At 44.8% G+C, this 19,258-nt stretch overlaps 1 protein-coding gene, 5 non-coding genes and 1 pseudogene across 16 annotated transcripts in view; 3 read left to right on the plus strand and 4 right to left on the minus strand.

Moving 5' to 3' along the window:
- The window catches only part of LOC112555198, a 60,631-nt gene that overhangs the window by 37,386 nt on the left and 3,987 nt on the right, over positions 1–19,258 (plus strand). The window contains exons 1-4 of one of the 11 annotated variants that reach the window (XM_025223472.1): positions 9,708–10,139; positions 14,565–14,725; positions 18,291–18,320; positions 18,722–19,015. The exons of 4 other annotated variants lie outside the window; for them this stretch is intronic. In XM_025223472.1, coding sequence (XP_025079257.1) covers positions 14,650–14,725; positions 18,291–18,320; positions 18,722–19,015 — 400 coding nt within the window. In that variant the 5' untranslated portion in view covers positions 9,708–10,139; positions 14,565–14,649. Of the gene's footprint in view, positions 1–1,059; positions 1,534–9,707; positions 10,140–14,564; positions 14,730–18,290; positions 18,321–18,721; positions 19,016–19,258 lie in introns of those variants that run through there. 6 more of the 11 variants (XM_025223470.1, XM_025223475.1, XM_025223469.1 and 3 more) reach the window with 6 other exon arrangements.
- Positions 2,166–2,284, minus strand: LOC112555975. The gene has a single exon (XR_003097575.1). It is a non-coding gene; the product is annotated as a 5S ribosomal RNA (ribosomal RNA).
- Positions 3,117–3,313, plus strand: LOC112555988 (annotated as a pseudogene).
- LOC112555974 lies at positions 4,429–4,547 on the minus strand. Its single transcript, XR_003097574.1, has one exon. It is a non-coding gene; the product is annotated as a 5S ribosomal RNA (ribosomal RNA).
- On the minus strand, positions 10,755–10,873 carry LOC112555972. The gene has a single exon (XR_003097572.1). It is a non-coding gene; the product is annotated as a 5S ribosomal RNA (ribosomal RNA).
- On the minus strand, positions 13,481–13,599 carry LOC112555977. The gene has a single exon (XR_003097577.1). It is a non-coding gene; the product is annotated as a 5S ribosomal RNA (ribosomal RNA).
- On the plus strand, positions 14,082–14,245 carry LOC112555983. The gene has a single exon (XR_003097581.1). It is a non-coding gene; the product is annotated as a U1 spliceosomal RNA (small nuclear RNA).

A 19,258-nucleotide genomic window follows, 5' to 3' on the forward strand; every position in this document is an offset into this window, starting at 1 on the left:
CGTTTCAGCCATGGTATGCAGACGAATTTCGCGGCTCAGCACCATCGCTGTAGCGCAGTTTTCATTGGTGGAATATACGGTTGGCAAGGCCGCTCCCGGACGAATTTATTTATATCGCCCACCTCGACCGCCGCGCTGACCTGACCCGTTTCTCAGCTAAGCAAGGGGCTGAGCTCGCTCATGCAACAGGATTGAGACCGTGAACTTAGCCAAGACGAAAAGCGAGTTAAGCAAGGCATCTTAAGACGAAAAGTTAAGACCGCCTATGCACCGGAGCCCAGGTGGTTGGATGTGGTTGGGAGGGGTGGAGGATGAAGAGGTGAGGGGGAGAATGAGAGGAGAGCTAGCGAAGCCGACGATTCTTGAGAGCTTTGGACCAGACCTGGGCAAAGGCCTCCTGTCTCTGACCGGCCCGCCCGCCAGTATATATACTATACATACAGTATTGGGTAAAACTGAGTTAACTATATTAGTCCGGCCCTCTAAAACCATCCCAATTTCTCATGCGGCCCCTTGGGAAAATTAATTGCCCACCCTGCTTTGGACTGACGGGTAACTTGAACAAATAAAGCTGTTTTTACGAACCCTCGATCACTACTATGCCACTCTCGCTACTATGTCACTTTTGCTCGGTCCCGGTAGGTGGCATAGTAGGGAGATTTGACTGTACTGTATATATAGTATATATACTGGCGGGCGGGTGGGCTGGCGGGCGGGTGGGCGGGCGGGCCGGTCAATAAGTATTAAGCTGAGACTCAATTCAGCACAGTCGACATTGAAAGGAAACACGTTGACACGTCATGTGAACATATAACCTGTAACCATGTCAATATATATAGTAACATAAGCAAGCTGTTCAGAGTCTGCGTTGCCCTCCTGAATGTTTCAGTACAAATGCTGCACAGGCTGTGTGAACAATGGTGAACCTCGGACACAAACATTCGTGATGGCGACTGTTTATTTACTGTGATGAGTAACCCGGTCAGAGGCTCCGTCGCCCGCAGTATTTGTGAATATTCAACGGCTTGTGAACATAGTGTATCTCTTCTTTCCGATATGTACACATTTTCCCAGCATGCCACTTACGAGCCGAGGCTACAAGTGCCCCATGTCTTTGCTACAAGGATATCCGGCTTGTTCCTGGTGGCCTCCTGACACGTTCACATTACACAATGCACCACCGTGTGCACCCGCTCCCCCAGCTCCATCCTCTTCCTTTCACTCCTCCCCTGAAGGTCGGCGGTGGTGATAACAACCAGTATACTAAGTTGCTTTGATGGTCATCACTGTACTGACCTGCATGTACTGCTGTCAGGAGTATGAGTTGGACTCCGGACACCCGCACTACTAACTGCGCAACACTGGTGAACCTTGACATTGCGACAAGTAGTCTGTCATGTTCGCTGGAGAGAAAGTTGTAAATGATATTTAGCGATAATAACCTTTTGAAAACAGCGGAGCCACTTGAATTTCCTGGAGTCGTTTGAAGGAAGTCGACGTGCAGGCAGTCCTACTCACAACTCGCAGGCTACTGTAAGTACACGATTTCAAGTGGCTTTCCTCTACAACCGTTATCGTGTATTAACACTTACTAAGCCTTACTCAATATAGGTGTCTACTCATTTAAGAGGCCAGCAATCCGCTTACCTGAATTTACCTACGCTTACTGTCAGTAAAGTCTCCCAACAGTTTGACTAAATATAACAATTGTTTATAAGGCTACAGATATTAAAATCGCTCAAAAGTTAACAAAACATTCCTGTAAAAGCAGCAGCCATTATCGTCGCTCAGCAACCTGTTTCATGTAACGTGTACCAAACAATACAAGACCTCTTGTCAAAACTGAAACCTCTAGTCTAGATTTTGGTGTGACGTCGCATAATAGAGGTTGTTGCACGATGGTCGAGTGGCAAGCAAGTGATCGAACACAGAAACACAGTTGTATGGTTGAGGATAGATAACGTGACACTGACACAGTAAAGACAAGACAAGCACGGCTTAAAAGCAGCAGATAAAAGGTTGCTAAAACAGGATGTGTACTAGAGAGAAAAGTTTCCGTGTCATCAATCCCTAAAATCGAAATATGCTTGGAATGAAGATGGAGGTTGCCACATGTTAAAGTTTACCACACTAGACAGAAACTATTAAAAAAAAAATAAAAGTTTTGCCTACAGCACCCGGTGTTCCCAGGCGGTCACCCATCCAAGTACTAACCAGGCCCGACGTTGCTTAACTTCGGTGATCGGACGAGAACCGGTGTGTTCTACGTGGTATGGCCGTAGGCGAGGAGTGTGTGTTTAGAAAGCTTTATTAAATAAGCATCCCCTACCTGACGGGGAGCGAGTATTTTAAGTGTGCCTACAAACTCACATATGCAAATTCCATTATCATTAACACCAGTCATTTTAAGAAAGAACAAAAAGCACAGCAACAGAAAACAAACATTAAACGATACAATGCACAAACATGACCGTTGTGCCAAACCCAGTGTGCAAAATATGTCTCTCTCTCACACACACACAAACTACACCGTACTTAGTGGCAGGTAGTGTACTTGTTAGATGTTCTGTCATTTTTCTGCTGTGGTTTTCCCTCAGTGACAGTCCACGTCTACCCGGTATGGGTCAAATCTTGGAAAACTTTTGAAGTAATTCGAAATTGTCTAATAGTTTATCTCCCTTTATTGCTTCAACTAGTCTAAGAAATAGATAGTAAGGTAAATAATTCACTTCAAGTGATAAAGCTCCCTTTTTCTTTACCGACCACATTAGAGTTGATCGAGGAACAGCTGAGATGTTGTCAGTCGTACTGCTGACCTCTGACCTGTACAGTGTCAGACAAAAAGCAAGAGAGGTAACCGCAATGCCAATGGCGCGAAGATTGCAGTTGTCTAAACTTTTTTACCTTAATTTGAGAATTTTAAACACACGCTTGTTGCTTAACATTTTAAATAAAATGACAAATTTTAGTTTGTAATGCACTTTATTTACAATGGAAGAAATTTATATTATTTGAGTAAATAAATGGAAAAAAAGCTATAAATAAAATTCTCTGAGATCACCACTAAATAGCGCACAAATAGTTTGGGCTGCCTGTGTCACACGAACAGTTCGTTCATACTTACCTGGCACGGGAGGCACCTTGATCATCAAGGAGGTCCTCCCAGGGCTGGGTTAATCTCCCCCGCCGTCGTCTCCTTAAGCCCCTGCGGCGTCTCGTCGTCTGTGGTACCCCGTTCTTTGATCTTAGCCAAAAGGCTAAACTGCAAAGTGTAGTATCTGTTCTTCGATTTTTCAGTTTTTGCGATATCGTGGCCTTTTAAGGCCGGATACACCTGAGTAGGTGGTAGAGAGTCGACTCCACGACAGCAAGAGGAGTCAGCCACACAGCAGCGCCCCAGTCAGGGCTCCTTGTCTCAGCACTGATATTTTCTAGACATGCCTTCCTTGTACTCACAGATCGTCACCGGCGGCAACGACACCACCTCAGCAACAAGACCACCAGGCGGCTTCATCCCTCTCTCGGAGGTGGGAGTAGTTTCCTTCACCCTCGAAGATGGAGACTGCGATGAACTCCTAAAAAGATCAACGATCCAGCTGCACCTGTCAGGCCGACACGCCCTCCTCACTAGAAGGGAAGCCATCGTCGCCATCTTGATAGCGTCCGGCGTACCAAAGGCCGAGATTGTCGGCATATGGAAGGGTGAAAACCCTCGCCTAGTCAATGTCACTCTTTCAAGACCAGAGTTCGTACCGACAGTCCTTGAGGCCAGCCCCATGACACTTCCACAAGGCGTCACGGCACATGTTGAACACGCGGACCGTGCAGTGGTGGAGATAAGGATCCATTGGGTCCCACCATATATCCAGAACACTCTCATCACTAGGGGCTTCGAACAAATAGGGAGAGTGAAGGAAATTCAGACAGAACGAGACGAGGACGGCAGCGACAAGGGTACAAGATACCTGAAGCTTGAGATACAGAGAAAGAACATGGGGAAAATCCCCACCATAATCACTGTACCAAGACATACGCTCAAAATGTTAGTGACAGTTAAAGGCAGAGCGTCAACCTGTCTGGTTTGCGGACGGCCGGGACACACCAGGCGAGACTGCCCCGACGTCAGAAAACAATACAGACCAGCGACTGGACCCAGCAAAACCACCCCCGGGCGAGACGACAAAGAGCCAAGCACAGCGCCGACACTCACGGTCCTCGGCAGGGTCAAGGCAAAGCCTGCCCCGAGGACGCAGAGCCTGAGGGCTGAGGTTGTGAAAACAGAATGTGTACTAGAGAGAAAAGTGTCCGTGTCCTCATGCAGTCACTAAAAATCGAAATATGCTTGGAATGAAGATGGAGGTTGTTGCCCAATGTAAAAGTTCACCACAGTAGAGAGAAAGTATTAAAGAAGTTAAACAAATAAAAACTTGCCTACAACACCCGGTGTTCCCAGGCGGTCACCCATCCAAGTACTAACCGGGCCCGACGTTGCTTAACTTCGGTGATCGGACGAGAACCGGTGTGTTCAACGTGGTATGGCCGTAGGCGAAGATTGTTGATGATGATGATGATGTCGATTTGTAATGCGCAGGTATCCATTCCGAAGAATGCTCATTGCGCAGAAAAAAGAACAAATGAAGAACAAAAAAGTGAACAAATATATAAAACACCAGGAAAAGTAAAAAAATGGACAGAAGTGTTTCTTGGTAGTTTAAGACTCGCTTGAAAGAAACAGATGGGTTTTCAGTTTTTTGCGGAACGTGGTTGGTGAGGTGATGGTGGAGAGTGACGATGGCAGAGCATTCCACAGCTTAGGTGCCGCATTTTTGAAGGCCCTGGCTCCAGTGGCTTCTTGGTGTCTTCCACTGCAGGGAGACAGAAGCGTGACTGGGAGCCTGAGCGCAGGCCACGTGACGGCTGGTATGGAGGAACTATCTCCTGCAAATAGTCAGGAGCAGTTTTAGACATGCAGGACTGGGCAATGGAAAGTACTTTGTGGTCAATACGCTTGTTCATTGGGAGCCAATGAAGGCTCTGTAGGATAGGGGTGATGTGCTCAGTGGACGACTTTGCACGGGTGACAATCGTGGCAGCTGTGTTTTGAACTCTTTGGAGTCGATCCAACTGAGTAACAGGTATACCCCACAATGCACTGTTACAATAGTCCAATCGTGATGTGATGGTAGCCACAGCAAGTGAGTTTGCAGCAGCTTGAGTCAGCATGGGCCGTAGTCTACCTAAAGTCCTCAAAAAGTAGTAGGACTTAGCCACAACAGAACCAACATGGTTGCACATGGAGAGCTCTGCATCAATAAACAGCCCTAGGTCCCGTACACAGTCAGCAAAGGCTATGGAGGCTTCACCGACCTGCACGGCACTAATGCCAATCTGCTCCCTTCTGGCCCTGGGGCCACACAGTAACGCTTCTGTCTTGTCGTCGTTGAGTTTAAGACGATTCCTGGTCATCCACGCCTTCACCGCAACACAACAAGATTCAAGTCGTTGAAGCGCAACCCTAGCCACTGCCGGGTTGGGGGGAAAACTGTTGAGAATCTGTGTATCGTCCGCAAAGAACTGACGTCCCATCTGAAAGCGTTCAATGAACCGTCCAAGCTGTGAAACATATACCGAAAATAATAATGGACCCAGAACAGATCCCTGTGGTACGCCACACACCAGAGGAACTGCCTCAGAGCTTGCAGAGCCGACAATCACTCTCTGAGATCTTTCGGCAAGATAGGAGGCAATCCACTGCAGTGCAGCGCCCTGGATACCAGCCTCTGACGACAATCTCTGGAGCAGCATGCGGTGGTTGATGGTGTCAAACGCACTACTCAGGTCAAGTAATACTAACAGCACTAAGTTGCCAGAGTTGACACTAAAAAGAATGTCATTTGTCACACGAAGAAGAGCAGTTTCTGTGCTGAAGCCAGGACGATACGCTGACTGAAATTTATCTAGGCAGCTATAATTAATAAAATGGGTCATAAGCTGCTCTGCAACCACCCTCTCCAGTAGCTTGGGAATATATGATAAGTTTGACACTGGACGATAGTTTTTACAGTCGGAGGGATCCAGGTTCGCTTTTTTCAACAAGGGCTTCACAACAGCCTGCTTAAAACACCGTGGAACACATCCTGCTCTCAAACTGGCATTAATAATGTCCAAGATGACAGGAAATAGAATGTCCAGAAGTTGAATAATAAATTTAGTTGGTACAGGATCCAAGGCACATGAAGTTTTAGTTGATCTCGCTACAAGTTTCCTCAAGTAACTCTCATCAATACACGTCAAAGAAGTCAGCGGAACACCAGCAAATGGCACAGAATAATCTGCCTCACACTCTGGCAACTCACAAGCTGCACTCTCAAGTCCAGCACTAATTTCCTTTATCTTATTAACAAAGAAGGAAAACAGCTGATCAGCAGCTGACTTGACATCCACCTCAGGAACAACCCGACTAGTCCCGTTCTTACCCAACAAGCTGTTCACAATGTCAAAAGTCTTTCTGGGATTTCCACTCGCAGCCTCCAGCTGCTCCTGCACGAATAGCGACTTAGCCTTTTTTACAGCACAAACATATTTATTTCTGGCTAACTTATACAGCTGTCTGTCAATCTCAAGTTTGGTCTTTCTCCATTTTTTCTCTGCCTGCCATCTCTGTTTCTTGGCTTCACTCACCCCTTCACAAAACCACGCACAATCTGGTCTATCTACAACAATTTTGCTGACTGCAGGCGCATGCTTATCAAGCAGCTCTAGTAAAGTCTGATTATATAACTCTGCTAACTCATCAACATCTGTGGGAGGATCTAATAACAACTTTGACTGAAGCAGGTCTTCACTGAAAGCGTTCAGGTCAACCTTCTTCAAATTTCTACACAAATCAGATGTCGTTCTACGCCTTGGTCGAGAAAGATCAGTCACCAAGGACTGCACAAAATGGTCTGAAAGCAAAAAATCCTCGACAACAGCTGACTTGACCAGTGACTCTGATGGCGCACGAGTGATAACCCAGTCAAGAATGTGTCCAAGTCTATGAGTTGGTTTATCAAGCAGCTGACAAAGACCATGACTATCCAAAGCCTCAATCAACCGCTTCATATCACTATTTTGAGGTCTATCAAAGTGAAAATTTACATCCCCCAAAATAAAAATCTTCTCCGTTGTGAGTAAACTGTCCAACAGCATAGTAAATTCCTCATGAAACAGAGAATCGGAAAGCTGATTCTTTTTCGATGGAGGAGGTCTATACAAACAAATGATCTCTAATGTCTGCTTGGCAAATATCAGTCTTGCTGTTATGTACTCAAAGGACCTGTACTGTGTTTGTCTCTTCAACACTGTAAATTTCAAATGTACATTAAATAAAACTCCAACTCCACCCCCACTCCTACCACTCCTGGGATTATGTGCAAATGTATAACCCTGTGGCGTAAGGTCTTTGATTACTGATTCATCACCTATCTCTTTTAACCATGTCTCTGACAAGAAAAATACATCAAAGTCATTATCCAACACTAAATCATGAATGTCCACAGCCTTGTTGCAGACTGACTGCACATTTAAGTGACCAACACATAGACTTGTCAAGTTTTTCGTTTCTATTGAAAGTCGCCCGCTCTTTGACAAAGGAAAATTCTCATTAAAATTTAGACTCCGTGTTTAGAAAGCTTTATTAAATAAACGTACCTTACCTGACTGGGAGCAAGTATTTTACGTGTCCCTACAAAAATTACATACACAAATTCCATAATTATTAATTAACAACAGCATTTTTTAAGAAAGAAGAAAAAGCAGAGCAAAAGAAAACAAAACTTAAACGATACAATGCACAAACATGACCGTTGTGCCAAACCCGGTGTGCAAAATATATATATATATCTCTCACACACACACACAAAATACACCACGTAGTGGCAGGTAGTGTACTTGTTTGATGTTCTGTCATTTTTCTGTTGCGGTTTTCCCTCAGTGACAGTCCACGTCTACCCTGACGGGTCAAATCTAGGAAAACGTTTGAAGTTATTCGAAATTGTTTAATATTTTATCTCCCTTTATTGCTTCAACTGGTCAAAGAAATAGATAGTAAGGTAAATAATTCACTTCAAGTGAAAAAGCTCCCTTTTTCTTTACCGCCCACATTGGAGTTGAGGAACAGCTGAGACGTTGTCGGTCGTACTGCTGACCTCTGACCTGTATATATATATAGTGTCAGACACAAGCAAGCGATGTAACCGTAATGCCAATGGCGCGAAGATTGCAGTTGTCTAAACTTTTCTCGTTTTACATTAAGTTGAGAATTTTAAACACACGCTTGTTGCTAAACATTTTCAATAAAATAGCAAAATTTATTTTTTAATGTACTTTGTTCACCATTGAAGAAATTTATACTGAGTAAATAGGTGGGGAAAAAAAGAAAAAAAGAAAAATCACTGAGATCACCACTGAATAGCGAACAAATAGTTTGGGGTGGCTCTGTGACACGACACTCCCAGGATGAAACCTCATCAGTGCAGTTTATGCCTGTTTTTGCAAAATGGGACTGCGTTCGCGCTATCCCTGGAAAACAATGTCACATGAAAATGGTTGAATCCCATCATAGGTAACCTCACACTTACCTTAAACATTTCTGTATGGAAGTTAAATGTGTCAGCTGTGCTATATATATTTATATGGCCTATTCATTACTCACTACACATATCCACACTTTCTTCATTCTTCCACCGCCGCAATCCAATCAGTAAACACGTGTACAGTCGTCTGCTATCATCAATGTCAACCAAACGCTGCAACATTTGTATTTCTTACCACCAGTCCTCGTTCAACGGGTTCAAGTCGTTGCCGTTAGGTTACCACGCTGACACTAGGACTGTGAATACTTATAGCCTTGTTAGCATGCAAGATAGTTGTCGAACTGTGTGAATACTAGTGTATAAACTATCTAGCGCAAATTATCACATTCTTTTTCCGATTTTCAAGAACTGTTTATATTTTTCCAGAAGACTGCTGTGTCGACTTTCATCAGCGTCGGGTGGCGACAGACGAGCGGAGAGGGTTTCTCGCTTTTCTTTCTTGATGTGTATGTAAGCCTCTATTTGTGCGTGCGTGTTGATGTTTGTAAGCCTCTATTTCCAGAATGAAAAGAGCGCGTATCACTCAGATTGTGGGAAGTAGTATCTTTCACTGAGGTATTATAAAATGCACCCACCCACCACCCCACTAGAGCATTACAACAGCTCAATGATATGTATTTCTGGAGAAACACCTAGGGACCAGGGACTTATTGGACCTGACTGACAGACGGGGTGAGTGACACAAGACACTAGTGCACATGGAAAGACTGACAGAATAAGTATTAAGCTGAGACTCAATTCAGCACAGTCGGCATTGAAAGGAAACACGTTGACACGTCATGTGAACATATAACCTGTAACCATGTCAATATATATAGTAACATAAGCAAGCTGTTCAGTCTGCGTTGCCCTCCTGAATGTTTCAGTACAAATGCTGCACAGGCTGTGTGAACAATTGTGAACCTCGGACACAAGCATTCGTCAGGCGACTGTTTATTTACTGTGATGAGTAACCCGGTCACACGCTCCGTCGCCCGCAGTATTTGTGAATATTCAACGGCGTGTGAACATAGTGTATATCTTCTTTCCGATATGTACACATTTTCCCAGCATGCCACTTACGAGCCGAGGCTACAAGTGCCCCTTGTCTTTGCTACAAGGATATCCGGCTTGTTCCTGGTGGCGTCCTGACACGTTCGCATTACACAATGCACCACCGTGTGCACCCGCTCCCCCATCCCATCCTCTTCCTTTCACTCCTCCCCTGAAGGTCGGCGGTGGTGATAACAGCCAGTACTATTGCCTCGATGGTCATCACTGTACTGACCTGCATGTACTGCTGTCAGGAGTATGAGTTGAACTCCGGACACCTGCACTACTACTGCGTAACACTGGTGAACCTTGACATTGCGACAAGTAGTCTGTCACAGTCGCTGGAGAGAAAGTTGTAAATGATATTTAGCGATAATAACCTTTTGAAAACAGCGGAGCCACTTGAATTTCCTGGAGTCGTTTGAAGGAAGTCGGCGTGCATGCAGTCCTACTCACAACTCGCAGGCTACTGTAAGTACACGATTTCATGTGGCTTTCCTCTACAGCCGTTACCGTCTATTAACACTTATCCAATAGGTGGCTATACATTTAAGAGACCAGCAGACCGCTTACCTGAATTTACCTACGCTTACTGTCAGTAAAGTCTCCCAACAGTTTGACTAAATATGCTTTGTAAGGCTACAGATATTAAAATCGCTCAAAAGTTAACAAAACATTCCTGTAAAAGCAGCAGCCATTATCGTCGCTCAGCAACCTGTTTCATGTAACGTGTACCAAACAATACAAGACCTCTTGTCAAAACTAAAACCTCTAGTCTAGATTTTGGTGTGACGTCGCATAATACAGGTTGTTGCACGATGGTCGAGTGGCAAGCAAGTGATCGAACACAGAAACACAGTTGTATGGTTGAGGATAGATAACGTGACACTGACACAGTAAAGACGAAGACAAGCACGGCTTAAAAGCAGCAGATAAAAGGTTGCTAAAACAGGATGTGTACTAGAGAGAGAAGTTTCCGTGTCATCAATCCCTAAAATCGAAATATGCTTGGAATGAAGATGGAGGTTGCCACATGTTAAAGTTTACCACACTAGACAGAAACTATTAAAAAAAAAATAAAAGTTTTGCCTACAGCACCCGGTGTTCCCAGGCGGTCACCCATCCAAGTACTAACCAGGCCCGACGTTGCTTAACTTCGGTGATCGGACGAGAACCGGTGTGTTCAACGTGGTATGGCCGTAGGCGAGGAGTGTGTGTTTAGAAAGCTTTATTAAATAAGCATCCCCTACCTGACGGGGAGCGAGTATTTTAAGTGTGCCTACAAACTCACATATGCAAATTCCATTATCATTAACACCAGTCTTTTTAAGAAAGAACAAAAAGCACAGCAACAGAAAACAAACATTAAACGATACAATGCACAAACATCACCGTTGTGCAACACCCAGTGTGCAAAATATGTCTCTCTCTCACACACACACAAACTTCACCGTACTTAGTGGCAGGTAGTGTACTTGTTAGATGTTCTGTCATTTTTCTGCTGTGGTTTTCCCTCAGTGACAGTCCACGTCTACCCGGTATGGGTCAAATCTTGGAAAACTTTTGAAGTAATTCGAAATTGTCTAATAGTTTATCTCCCTTTATTGCTTCAACTAGTCTAAGAAATAGATAGTAAGGTAAATAATTCACTTCAAGTGATAAAGCTCCTTTTTCTTTACCGACCACATTAGAGTTGATCGAGGAACAGCTGAGATGTTGTCGGTCGTACTGCTGACCTCTGACCTGTACAGTGTCAGACAAAAAGCAAGAGAGGTAACCGCAATGCCAATGGCGCGAAGATTGCAGTTGTCTAAACTTTTGTCGGTTACCTTAATTTGAGAATTTTAAACACACTCTTGTTGCTTAACATTTTAAATAAAATGACAAATTTTATTTTGTAATGCACTTTATTTACAATGGAAGAAATTTATATTATTTGAGTAAATAAATGGAAAAAAAGCTATAAATAAAATTCTCTGAGATCACCACAGAATAGCGCACAAATAGTTTGGGGTGGCTGTGTCACACGAACAGTTCGATCATACTTGCCTGGCACGGGAGGCACCTTGATCATCAAGGAGATCCTCCCAGGGCAGGGTTCATCTCCCCGCCGTCATCCCCATAAGCTCCTGCGGCGTCTCGTCGTCTGTGGTACCACGTTCTTTGATCTTAGCCAAAAGGCTAAACTGCAAAGTGTAGTACAGGTAGTCCTCGGGTTACGACGGTCTCGAGTTACGTCGTTTCGTGGTTACGACGCTCATTCCGACTTACGAGGTCAGTGCATCAAAGAAAAGGAAGGCCATCACCATGGAAGTGAAAGTGGATATCATAAGGCAATCTGATAAGGGGGAAACAGCAACAGAAATTAGCAGGTCTTTAGGACTTCGTCGCTCGACTGTCGCTACGATTATCAAGGATAGAGATCGCATCCTTGAACACGTGACAGGATCTGCTCCTATGAAAGCGACAGTGATAACACAGTGTACTGTACTGCACAATATTGTACTGTACTTATGTTTGTTGATAGTTATGTAGGGACTGTGTTAGGATAGGTGTTTGGATAGGCTAAGTGTTTGCAGTACTGTACTGTTATTATGGTACAGTACGGTATGAACGTATGATCCGACTTACGTCGAAATTCGGTTTACGACGCCGCGTTAAGAACGGATCCCCGTCGTAAGTCGAGGACTACCTGTATCTGTTCTTCGATTTTTCAGTTTTTGCGATATCGTGGCCTTTTAAGGCCGGATACACCTGAGTAGGTGGTAGAGAGTCGACTCCACGACAGCAAGAGGAGTCAGCCACACAGCAGCGCCCCAGTCAGGGCTCCTTGTCTCAGCACTGATATTTTCCAGACATGCCTTCCTTGTACTCACAGATCGTCACCGGCGGCAACGACATCACCTCAGCAACAAGACCACCAGGCGGCTTCATCCCTCTCTCGGAGGTGGGAGTAGTTTCCTTCACCCTCGAAGATGGAGACTGCGATGAACTCCTAAAAAGATCAACGATCCAGCTGCACCTGTCAGGCCGACACGCCCTCCTCACTAGAAGGGAAGCCATCGTCGCCATCTTGATAGCGTCCGGCGTACCAAAGGCCGAGATTGTCGGCATATGGAAGGGTGAAAACCCTCGCCTAGTCAATGTCACTCATTCAAGACCAGAGTTCGTACCGACAGTCCTTGAGGCCAGCCCCATGACACTTCCACAAGGCGTCACGGCACATGTTGAACACGCGGACTGCGCAGTGGTGGAGGTAAGGATCCACTGGGTCCCACCGTATATCCAGAACGCTCTCCTCACTAGGGGCTTCGAGCAAATAGGGAGAGTCAAAGAAATTCAGACGGAGAGAGAGGAAGACGGCAGCGACAAGGGGACAAGATACCTAAAGGTCGAGATGCAGAGAAAGAACATGGGGAAAATCCCCACCATGATCGCCGTACCAGGACATACTCTCAACATGCTAGTGACAGTTAAAGGCAGAGCGTCAACCTGTCTGGTATGCGGACGGCCGGGACGCGTATCTTTTTTTCTTGAACAGTGAAGCAGCTTCGGAAGCCTTCGGAAGCGTGACGTCAGCGACCTTGCACACTTCCCTTCTAAGCCAACCTCCGCTTCACTCTTTGAAAGCTATGAAACTTGTTCTGGGGGACTAATTCTACAACTTTAAAATACTGTGAAGGGTGGCATAAAGTGAACTATGACAGGCAAAATTGCTCAAGGCCTTAAACTGATGACAGGTCAAGGTACAATCAATGAGGGCCCATCCACCACAAGCGAGTGAGAAACTATTTGAAAAAAAAAAAAAAGTTCGCCTACAGCACCCGGTGTTCCCATGCGGTCACCCATCCAAGTACTAACCGGGCCCGACGTTGCTTAACTTTGGTGATCAGACGAGAACCGGTGTGTTCAAAGTGGTATGGCCGTAGGCTAAGTTGCTTTGTTTAGGAAGCGTTATTAAATAAGCATACCCTACCTCCCTTTATTGCTTCAACTAGTCTAAGAAATAGATAGTAAGGTAAATAATTCACTTCAAGTGATAAAGCTCCCTTTTTCTTAACCGCCCACATTAGAGTTGATCGAGGAACAGCTGAGATGTTGTCGGTCGTACTGCTGACCTCTGACCTCTGACAAAAGCAAGAGAGGTAACCGCAATGCCAATGGCGCGAAGATTGCAGTTGTCTAAACTTTTGTCGTTTACCTTAATTTGAGAATTTTAAAAACACGCTTGTTGCTTAACATTTTGAATAAAATGACAAAATTTTGTTTATAATGTACTTTGTTCACCATTGACGAAATATATACTATCTGAGTAAATAGATGGGAAAAAAACTATAAATCAAAATCTCTTAGAACACCACAGAATAGCGCACAAATAGTTTGGGGTGGGTGTGTCACACGTTCATGTCAATCATACTTACCTGGCACGGGAGGCACCTTGATCATCAAGGAGGTCCTCCCAGGGCGAGGCCTGCCCATTGCACCTGGGGCGGGTTGACCCCTGCGATCACCCCAAATGTGGGTGACTCGAGTGCGTAATTTATGCGTAAGGGGGACTGCGTTCGCGCTATCCCCTGCAAAAACAATTTAATGTCATGAAAAACTAGAGCTTTTAATATATATTTAAAATATATTTTACCGCGGCACTGTTTGTATGCTCACGGGCGAATCCAGTGATATGTACTTGTACCGGGATATGCAATGAACTTGTGTAAAGATTTTAAGCCATGAAACTCTTGAGATATTCCTCGAAGGGATTCCACAATAAATAGGAGTTATATGTAAGTACCACTTTTGTACGCATTTCCTTTCCAATCTCTTTTGATGTCGTATCTTATCATTATATTAGTTGAGTAATAATAATAATGTGAACTGCTGTTTTGTGGCCATCTCAAGATGGAAACTGGAGAGACCATGGATTTCTGCAAGCTACAGTTGTGTTCAACAATTTTTGTTGTCCTACTACTGACATGGCTGCCAGATGCAACTGCTGCTGACGATCCTTTTAGATGTCATGAACAAGGACCATGCAGTCAAAACTGGCCAGGTATGGCCATGTGCGTATGTGTGTTTTGATTTACTTTATGGAAACTGATGATGAAGATTGGCAGTGATTAGGGTTTGGGGTCTATCTATCTATCTATTCCTCTTCGTGCATCAGGTTGCACATAAGGCCTCAACCAGAGTCCGCCACCGATGTCGATCGGCTGAAACCCGCTCTAGGTGACCCCATGTCCAGCCCTTTCCTTTCATCTCCCTTTCCACTGTTCTTCTCCAAGTTTCCTTTGGGCGGCCTCGTTTTCTTCGGCCGTCTGGAGTCCATCGTAGGGCGACTCTGGAAAGGTCTGCTGTCTGCTGGCGGAGCACATGTCCAATCCATCGCCAACGCCTTCGTTGAACTTGCGTGGTGATGGACTCGGTTTCAGTTCTTCGGTGGAGTTCTTCGTTGCTGATGGTATTTGGCCAAAAGATGTTAAGTATGCGCCTGAGGCATCTGTTTTGGAAGACGTCAAGCTTGTTACTGATGGTTTTGGTCATCTTCCAGGATTCTGATCCGTAAAGGAGGGTGCTGATCACATTTGACTTGAAGATTCTCAGTTTGATCTTCTGGCTGATGTTTTTTGCCTTCCATGTGCTCTCTGAGTGAGGCGAAGGCCTGGCTGGCTTTCGCCAGTCGGCTCGAATCTCACCTCCGCATCCCCTGTGTTTGACATTTTGGACCCAAGATAGGTGAAACTGTCAACTTCCTCAATCTCTTCTCCATTTAGTTTGATGCCGTCTTGGACTCTGGCGTTCACTCTCATACTTTCGTTTTCTTTGTGCTGACCTTCAAGCCAAGGTTTCCAGCTGTTTCTGAGAAGGCCTTTGTTTTTTCATGCATGTCTTGGTGGCGGTGTGACAGCAGGGCAATGTCATCAGCAAAGTCCAAGTCTTCCAGCGTTGTTGTTGCTGTCATAGTCATGGTCCATCTGATCCTCTCCTCTCACTGTCGGTGGAAGTCTTCATGATCCAGTCCATGGCCAGGATGAAGAGGAACGGCGACAGAATGCAGCCTGCTTCACCCCGGTACTGACGTTGAAGGGGTCTGTGAGCTCCGTGTCACAGACAACCTGGGATTTGAAATCGCTGTACAGCATTGCAATGACCTGAACAAGTTTTGCAGGGACTCCGTAATGCCTCAGGATCTTCCATAAGGACTCGCGGTGGATGCTGTCAAAAGCCTTCTCCAGGTCGATGAAATTGATGTACAGCGGTGTGTTCCATTCGTTGCTCTGCTCCAGAATCTGTCGCAGAATGAAGATGTGTTCGGAGCAGGATCGCCCAGGACAAAATCCTGCTTGCTGTGGTCGGAGGTCTTTCTCAAGAGTTGCCGTCAGTCTTGACAAAACAATCTTGCTGAAGACCTTGCTGGTGAGGGAAAGAAGTGTTATGCCCCTCCAATTATTGCAGTCTCCAAGATCTCCTTTCTTGGGTAACTTGAAGATGAGCCCTGTCTTCCAAGCAACAGGGAGCTGCCTGATTCCCAAACTTGCTTGAAGATTTCAGTCAGCTTGGGAGCTGTCACATTTATATCTGCTTTCAACATCTCTGCTGTTATTCCATCTGCCCCTGGTGCTTTGCCGCTCTTCATTGTCTTGACTGCTGCTGTCACTTCTTCCAGGCTTGGTGGGTCTGTGCAGATGTCAAGGTCTATAGCTGCTGGCTGGATGTCTGCAAGCTGAGGGGGATCTGGTCTGTTCAGAACCGACTCAAAATGTTCCTTCCAGCGCTGTAGTTTTCCTGCCTCTCCCTCGATGACATTACCGTTCATGTCTTTCACTGGCACATCACTGTTCTTAAACCCGTTGTTGAGCTGTTTGTTTATCTTGTACAGTGTCTTCAGGTCATTTTTACTTGCTGCATTTTCTGCTTCATCTGCCAGTTTCTCTATGTGGTCTCTTTTGTCGGTTCTTGCCATCCTCTTTACCTCTTTGTTTAGTTTTGCATATCTTTGTCTGAGTTGTTCTTTCAGGCGTTCAGATCTGGTGCTGTTGATTCTTTGCTTGGCTGACTTTCTCTCTTCTATCTTCTTCCATGTCTCTTCTCTGATCCACTGTTCTTTCTTTTTCCGTTGGAAGCCCAGTATTTTCTCTCCTGATTCCTGTAAGACTCGATTGAAGTCGTCTAAGGTCATCTCTTGTTGGTCTCCTAGTGCTTGGAACCTGTTCTTTACTTCCATAGCAAAGGCCCTTTCTATGACTGGATTTTTCAGTTTGCCGGAGTCCACTCTCTGCTGGCGTGCCTGTTTTCCTCGTGATCGACGTAGCTTCAGTGAAACTGTGGCTATCACAAGAGTGTGGTCACTGGCAATGTCTGCTCCTCTGTAGGCTCTAACATCTTGAAGTGAGCTCCTCCATTTTCGGTTGATGATGACATGGTCTATCTGGTTCTTTGTGCTCCCATCTGGTGATGTCCATGTTGCCTTGTGGATGTCTTTGTGTGGGAAGAGTGTGCCACCAATCAGTAGGTTGTTTTCTTCACAAAAGTCTGCCAGTCTCTCTCCGTTGTCATTGATGGTTCCGATTCCATGTTTGCCCATGACATGCTCCCTGCAGGTATTGTCACTTCCCACCTTGGCATTGAGATCGCCGATGATGAGCAACATGTCATGGGCTGGAACGCTCTCTGAGGCTGCTTGGAGCTGATCGTAAAAAGCATCCTTGTCTTCTGCCTCAGAGTCATTTGTTGGTGCATAGCAGGCTAGCACTGTCAGCTTGGTGTACTTTGAATGGAATCTTGCTCTCAAAAGCCTAGGTCCATAAGGCTTCCATTCCAGCAGTGCCTTTTCCGTTTTCTTGTTGAGGAGTAGAGCTACTCCTTCAGAGTGCTGAGCGTCTGATCTTCCTGAGAACAAGATGGTATGTCCTGACGCTAGTCTCCTCTTTCCGTGCCGGTCCATCTGACCTCACTGACTCCCAGGATGTCCAAGTTGTAGTTGTCAAACTCCTTGACTAATTGGAGCATCCTGCCAGTCTGGTACAAGGTCTGGACGTTCCAGCACCCCACCCTCAACTTTTGCCTCGGCTTCAGTAAATCCACTGTCGGGGCGCCAGCTCCCTTTCGGGTTTGGCTGTCGTCCGTCATTAGTCCAGTCACCTGGTGTGCTTCATTACCTCCGCCATCTGTGACGAGTTCTCTGGTTTTAGTTTCTGTAACATACTTTTTTTTACATGGTGGGGTTGTTAGCCCTACCACAACCTAATTTACCTCTAGGTGAGGTGTCCACCTTAGTCGCCTCTTACGACATGCCTGGCTGGATGGCAGGGACCCTATTCTTACAATGCTTGCTAGGCAAGCATACCCCGGGGTCCCACAGGGGAGGGTTTGGGGTAGGTTAGTGTTATTTTAAAAGTTAGTTTAGGTTAGTATTAGATTAGTGCGAAGGTTAAGGTCTTTGAGAGCATCTTAATTGTGTTGGATCAGAGACATACTTCCATGTTGGGGTTTTGGTGAAAAGAAAAAAAAAACTTTTATTGAGGTCTGTGGGAGGGAAGTGGTTCTGCGCTGAAACCAAGGGACTATGCCACATTATGCTATTTTCTCTGGTAATTTTGTAAAAGACTTTTTACTTTCATAAACCAGGGGTTTCAGTAACCAGGAACTATCGAGCAGGTTCGTGAATGCATCCCCAGTTTCAAGGAAATATGTACTAATATGTGTGTGAATGAGTGTGTGTTTGCAAGATAGACAATGTGTGTGCGATTGCAGAATAGCTCAGTATACTGTGCCAGTATATTTATGGCATAACCAGAATGAAATTTTTTAAGAGAAATGTTAAAGACTACTTGATTCAAAAGTAAACTACTTTGACAGCCACCTCACCACAAAGTCAGATTGCCCTTAGTTTGAAGTCACAGAGAAGAATGTAACTTGGCTTTTCTTATTCTAGCATTCTAACACAAAAAGAATTTTAAAATACTTGACAATGTCCAGCGTAATAGTCTCTGTGGGGAAAAAGATAATATTCACTTAACAGAAATTTTCACGACAATGTGTTATACTCTGATTTGCAGGTCCCGGATCAATAGATATGAATAACAATGAAAACCTGACTTTTGAAGACTTCCATGGTCGGATGGGTGCACTATGGCACTGTGCTGAAAATTTTACAACTTTTCAATGGTATAAGTTGATAAACAATACTCATGTGCCATTTCCATGGGGACGAGAAAGCGGAATTGAACTTTGTGACAGCAATCAGACCATCATTATAAAAAGTCTGCAGATGATGGATAAAGGAACCTACATATATAAAGCTAGCAATGGAACAGCAGATGTGTGGGGATTTATCAACTATGAGGTTGCCTGTACATATTTTTTTAACTTATTATTTGTTGTCAGAAAATAAATCAGAAAAAGCTTGGCTTCTTGCTGACAATAAATCTTAGCATTACAGATTTATATTTTACTTTTTTTAAACCATCATAAATTTCTGAAGAATCTATATTTTCTGAGTCACTTTTCAAATCCTGAGGCCAATATTTCCAGTGTGTATATGCATTTGATAGGATTGTGCATCTAGTTTATTGACATATTGCATCATGACCTTG

Source organism: Pomacea canaliculata, linkage group LG14 (assembly GCF_003073045.1).
Source record: "Pomacea canaliculata isolate SZHN2017 linkage group LG14, ASM307304v1, whole genome shotgun sequence".
Lineage (NCBI taxonomy): Eukaryota > Metazoa > Mollusca > Gastropoda > Architaenioglossa > Ampullariidae > Pomacea > Pomacea canaliculata.